The 6,080-nt window shown below is 44.4% G+C and overlaps 1 protein-coding gene across 2 annotated transcripts in view; it reads right to left on the reverse strand.

Moving 5' to 3' along the window:
• Window positions 1–6,080, reverse strand: part of Wdr93 (WD repeat domain 93) — a 35,175-nt gene that overhangs the window by 27,874 nt on the left and 1,221 nt on the right. The window contains exons 1-4 of one of the 2 annotated variants that reach the window (XM_026784436.1): window positions 3,719–3,723; window positions 3,108–3,445; window positions 2,363–2,555; window positions 703–767 (exon numbers count right to left, since the gene is read on the reverse strand). In XM_026784436.1, the coding sequence (XP_026640237.1) occupies window positions 703–767; window positions 2,363–2,555; window positions 3,108–3,407 (558 nt within the window). In that variant the 5' untranslated portion in view covers window positions 3,408–3,445; window positions 3,719–3,723. Of the gene's footprint in view, window positions 1–702; window positions 768–2,362; window positions 2,556–3,107; window positions 3,446–3,718; window positions 3,724–6,080 lie in introns of those variants that run through there. The other variant, XR_003377933.1, reaches the window with a different exon arrangement.

The following is a 6,080-nucleotide window of genomic DNA, read 5'->3' on the forward strand; positions in this document are numbered from 1 at the left end:
ATCTAGGATAGACAGTTATTATTAAAAGTAATTTAAAAATTTCTAGAGGTTGCAATACCCATAGGTTTGAGATTTTCCTGCCCCACAATGGAGGTGTTTGCAACAACCATCTGGGAAAGAAAGTTCATCTCAAGTACAACCCCAATGCCATCTGGGACCGGAGGAAACTGGCAGCAGCCCACACTGGCGTCTATTGGAGTAAGATCGGTCTTTAAAAGTGGAACACAATTTTTAAGGACCATATGTCTCAGGAGATCATAAAATCCATGACGGGATAAAGCAGGCGCTTTATTACCGAAAGAGGGGGGTTTGTTTCCCCTGCCCTGCCTTCCTCTCCCACCTTCTTTTGAAAACTATTATGAATGCCCATTTTAAACAAGTCACATGAATTAAAAACTTAAATGCAGGGGGAAAAAAGCAATTTTAAAAATGTGTGTGTGTGTCACAGTGAGAACTGAAGTCAGAACTCAACTTTTGGGAGCCTGTTCTCTCCTTCCACCACATAGGTCCTAAGAACGCAGGTCATCGGGCATCAGGCTCTGCAGCAAGCACCTTACCCCTGAGCCATCTTGGTCCCATTTGGTTTTAGTACAGTTTGATTAGCTGCAGCTTCATACATCCTGGATACAAGCCTTTATCATTGAGTGCCTTGCGTTGCCTACTTGATGTTCCCCAGCCAAAGGTGAAAGAACAGGGACTCACCATTTCATTGATGGTTTTGATGAGAAGAAGACTGTCTTTATACAAGTAAAACAATCTCACAATGCCTGAAACAGGAACATAGAGACTGTGAGCCCAGGAAGCCAGGCGGGGTCGGGGCATAGTCTCTGCCTCTAAGCTCACTGCCCCATGCGGCCTATGCTGCTCTGATCCCCCAGCAGTCCCCACCTGACCTTGAGATCCTCAGTCTTCTTGAGATCACCCAGACCCCTCCTGCCTAGCTAGTGTTACCCACATTTCCTGGAGGTCTCCTGTAAGCAGGCCAGTCACAGCACTCCCAGCCCCTTCTTCACACTGCCACCCAGCTGTTTGCTGTGAACAGAAACACCTTTCCATGAGCCTTAACCCCCTAGGCTCCTCGTGCAATTAATGCTGTTGAGTTCAGGATGCAATTGTCACCTACAGTAACTTCTTACCGCCCTCCCTCCCTTTCTTCCTTTTTTCTTTTCTTTCTATCTTTTTTTTTTTTTTACTTTTTACATTTATTTAGGAAGTTATTCATAACCTGCCTTTGCACCCGTGATACAAACTGACCACATAGAGGTGTTTGGCCCACTGTGGGTGAATCTAATCCATCCTAATAAAGATTCATGGGACAGGTATTCTGTGACACTGTACAAGGGTCCCCAAGACAGTCTGCCTTCAGATTCATTAAAAGAAGATAACACAGACATGAAACTATCTGTATAAGGGATCATAATGAATATGGCTTTGCCTTTATCCCAAAGACCCTGTGTCTTGCCCAGCCAGATATCCTGCAGGTATCTCAAATCTGTGGGTTCAGATGGACTTTTTCAATTCACATGACCCGAAACCTTATTCTCCTATCATTCTTACTAAGCTCATCCAGGTATCCAACACAGGAAGGAATCTTCACTGCCTGTGCTGCCCAGTATGCCTCCTTTACCACAAATAGGTTTAACGTTAAGTCTTTTTGGTAGGAAGGGTAATTGAGATAGGCTCTCATGTAATTCAGCATGGTCGAAAACTATGTAATGGAGGATGACCTTGAACTCCCGATCCTCTTGCTTCTTCTGCCGTGCGAGTGCCAGGTTGCATGTATGAGCGGCTACTCATCACCTCGTCTATTGTATTCCCCTTTCCATTTTAAGAAATTTAAATTTTTTATCAGAACTTATTTATTATGAGAGGGGGCACTCATGCCACACAGGCATGTGACAATCAGAGAACAACTTGCAGAGCCAGGCCCCTTCTACCAGGTGAGTGCTAGGGCCCAAAGCACAGCACGATAGCGAGGCAATCCTACCAGCCCTCTCATTTCATTCCTAAGTTTTTTGTCTGGAGCTAATTTTATTTTAGAGGAAAGGTGCAAAAACAGAACCGACACTCCCTTGTATCTTCCACCTCACTTCAGCTAAATCCACAGCTTGGACCATCGCAGAACAATTTTGCCTTTATTGACCCGTCCTGGCTCAGACCTTCAAATTTCTAAAGATTTTCTCTCTTAAATGAAAACATCAGTCCTTCCCACAAGTCCCCCCTCACTTCTCTCTCTCTCTCTCTCTCTCTCTCTCTCTCTCTCTCTCTCTCTCTCTCTCCACCCATACTTGAAAAAGAAATTAAACTGAATACCAGTCTACAAGCACTTATAAATTAATCTAAAACTGAAGAAAAACAATACCTATTTCATCCATAGGAACAATAAGTACTTCGTTGCCCAGATCCATGGCCCAGATGGAAACAACATCAACCTTAAACTTCTCCCAAACATACATTCTTTTGAAATTGTGCAGATTATAGATGGAGAATCCTTTGACTCCTCCAACAAACAGATAGTCTTGTGAAACAGCCATGCCGCCAGGCCTTTTGCTGAGCTGGGGAAGCACAGACATAAAAGGACCAAACTGAGTCTTTGCAGTTGTCGATGCCATCGAGCAATCTGAGCTAACTTTTCAGAGAGAGCTCATCGTAGGCACAGCATCGCCAAATGCGTGCCTGTTGAAAATGCTTGCCATAAGCATTTCCCTTTGGGGGGCAGTAGCCAGGGAAAACAAAAGTTGAGACTAGATAGATATTCTGAATGTAAGCACGCCTACAGGTCCTCTGCTGTATTAAATCTAGTGTCCTGTGGGAAGAACAACATCTGAGCCACTGACAGGCCTCAACTGCCAAGCATGGAGGGGGCCTGATACATTAATGAAGCTTTTCAGTGTCAATAACACAGCACAAAGGGCCTTAGTGCAGTCAGCTAACCATAACACCCCACTGCCCACTGCCAGCTTTTTTTCTTTTACCAAAAGCAACATGCCTACTATCTATCAAAAATGCACATGTGCTGTTCATAAAGCTCAATAGGAATTCCTCCCTTCCCTGAATCAGGCATTTCCATTAACATTGAAATGAAAACCAGGCACCCTCGTTCATACCTGGATCTCTGTGACTGGAGGGTAGACAGTGGGCTGGACGCGGTTTTTCTCAGTTTCCCGGACAGCTTCTGTCTCTTGGATAATTTCCCACGAGTGGTCAAACAGCTGGTTCACTAGCTTGTTGATCATCCGGTAAGGCTGAGGCAGGGAGTCCAGCTCTTGATCCACGTCCCTGAAGACAAAATCCTTTTCATCATCCTTAGGCCAGTCTGCCTCTGTTGGAGAGGGAATCTCCAGTGGTCCCTTGGCAAACACAGACAGCCTGACTTTCTGAGCCTGACTTCCTTTCGAGGATGACATCTCAACAGATGGCAGTGAGAGCTTCTGGGAACTCCAAGCTGAGAAGCAAAGCGAGAGGAGAGACTTTGAGAAGAAGGTAAATAAGAAGCCAGGCTGTCTCAGATGACTTCCTTATGTATCATAGGATTGCTACCACATTCCCGGGATATGGTCTTCATAGTCACGTGGGCATCCGAAGGGACGGGTACTTCCAGACTAACCCATGATGATGTGCACTGATGTGGAAGAATTCGTCATTCTGTTGTCCTTCTTCCCCTCCTGATAGAAGTAACTATCTTGTGTTCTAAACTGAACCCACTTACAGCCAATACCTTTCCCTGGTCTGCCTTTGCAGATGGCTCTGGTTAAGCCACGGAGTCTCCCTCTTTCTCTCTCCTCAGGACCAGTCAGATGCAGCTTAACACTTCCAATCTTGGTGGTGTAATGTGTTCCCTCATCAGGAGCTTTGTGGGTCCCATGCCCCGTGTCCTGCATCTGTGAACTTCTTCAAGAGTCTACAGAACTATCTCGGGCATGGAAAGACTACTGACTAAAAAACCTGCAAAATCAGAATAATTAGATATTTCTAAAGTAGTTATAACTTAGCATCTCTTCTCTATATTTCTGTATGAAGTAGAAGACTATGGGAAGGGGAAAAATAATCTGTATTTCAAAAGCTTAAAAGTTGTGTACCATTCTGTGTAAAAGAGATTTCAAATGTTAATTACATTTTCCTACTTATTTGTGTGTGTGCTCACATATGCACATACACATGTGTGCCATAGTGCATGTGTGGTATGGTGGATAGGTATGACTCCCATAGACCCCCTTTTGTTTGAATGTTGGCCCATAAGGAGTAGCATTACTAGGAGGTTTGGTCTTGTTGGAGTAGGTGTGACTTTGTTAGAGGAAGTGTGTCACTGTGGGGGCGGGTTTTGAGGTCTCATATATGTTCAAACTATGCCCAGTACACAATCACTCCTGCTGTCTGCAGATTAAGATGGAGAACTCTCAGCTTCTTCTCTAGCACCACGTCTGCCATGTCCCCCATGATGATAATGGACTAAACCGCTGAAACTGTGCGCCCAATTAAATGTTTTTCTTTGTAAGAGTTGCCATGGTCACGGTGTCTCCTCACAGCGATAGAAACCCAAACTAAGATATATGAGAGTTCAGGGAACAACCCTGAGGAGTTGGTTCTCTCCATCCTCACGAGTCCTAGAAATTGAACTCAGTCATTAGGCTTGGTGACAAGTGCCTTTACCCACTCAACCATCGTGCCAGCCTGTCATGGCTTTAAAAAGCATTTGATGACAAAATTATGAGACATTTTAAGATGCTTAACTCAGGGCAGCATGGTCTTCTGTTGATAAAATGGCTGTGGTCTATGGGGGTCCTATAAAGACCCTGCTGCCATTCACGGTCTTTCCCTACATGCTGGAGTGCATATACGATGCTTCCAGTATGTGATGGACAAGGCTAGTTGATACTGGGGCAAGGACCACTTGAGGGCATTAGTGAGGACAGTCAGCTAAACTCACACAGAGCAGGGACTACTGTGGTTTCTTTAACTAGCTAGACTAGACAATCTCATAAGTCACAAGCAGTGGATAGAGCATTCAGAAGGGTCTAGACTTGCTAGTGGGAAACATAAGCCCAAGAGGGAATTGTTGCATCAGAATCACACACATGAAATGATGTATTAGAATGTAGAAGGCCAAACAGCCTTTAACAAACTTTATCTCAGAGCAAAGATTAAACGGAGAGAGAGAACTCATTCACGGGTTGGAAGATTCATTTTGTTAAAATGTCAGTTCTCCCTACGTTGACTATACATTTGTTATAATCTATATGATAATCCAAGCTGGCATTTTAAAAAAGAAATTAGAAAGCAACTTGATAGGGCCGGAGAGATGAAAACGTTTGCTATTTTTCAAGAGGACCCAAGTTAAGTTCCTACACCCACTTCAGTAATTCCTATTCCAGGGGCTCCAATGCTCTCTTCTGGCCTCTGAGGGCACCAGCATGTACAAGGCATACATGTATGTGCATGAACACACACACACATACACAATTAAAGATAAAAATAAATCTTTAAGGAAAAAGAAAAGGCAAAGCCATGATGTGGGATGTCTTTCCATATGCTGTGAATATGTGCTGCTTTTATTGGTTGATGAATAAAGCTGCTTTGGCCTATGACAGGGCAGAATAAAGATAAGCAGGAAATCCAAGCAGAGAGACAGGGAGAAAGAAGACAGAGTTGGAGAGGTGCCAGCAGCCACCAGAGGAGTAAGAAGCCAGTGTATTGCCAGTCACTGGCATGTGGTGATATTCAGATTATTAGAAATGGGTTAATTTATATTATAATGAGTTCATTTGTAGTGGCTTAGGGCTAGCCACTAAGAAGCCTGAGCCATCGGTTAACAGAATATAACTAATATTAAACCTCCAAATGATTACTTCAAAAGTGGCTGTGGGGACTGGTGGGTGGGAGAGAAACCGTTTCAGCCTTCAAGTCTTAGGGATAGGTCTGGGGCAGGTAATAAAGATAAAAAAAGCAGGCCGGGCGGTGGTGGCGCACGCCTTTAATCCCAGCACTCCTTTAATCCCAGCACTCGGGAGGCAGAGGCAGGCGGATCTCTGTGAGTTCGAGACCAGCCTGGTCTACAAGAGCTAGTTACAGGACAGGCTCCA

The sequence above is a fragment of the Microtus ochrogaster genome, chromosome 22 (genome assembly GCF_000317375.1).
Source record: "Microtus ochrogaster isolate Prairie Vole_2 chromosome 22, MicOch1.0, whole genome shotgun sequence".
NCBI classification, from domain to species: Eukaryota; Metazoa; Chordata; class Mammalia; order Rodentia; family Cricetidae; genus Microtus; species Microtus ochrogaster.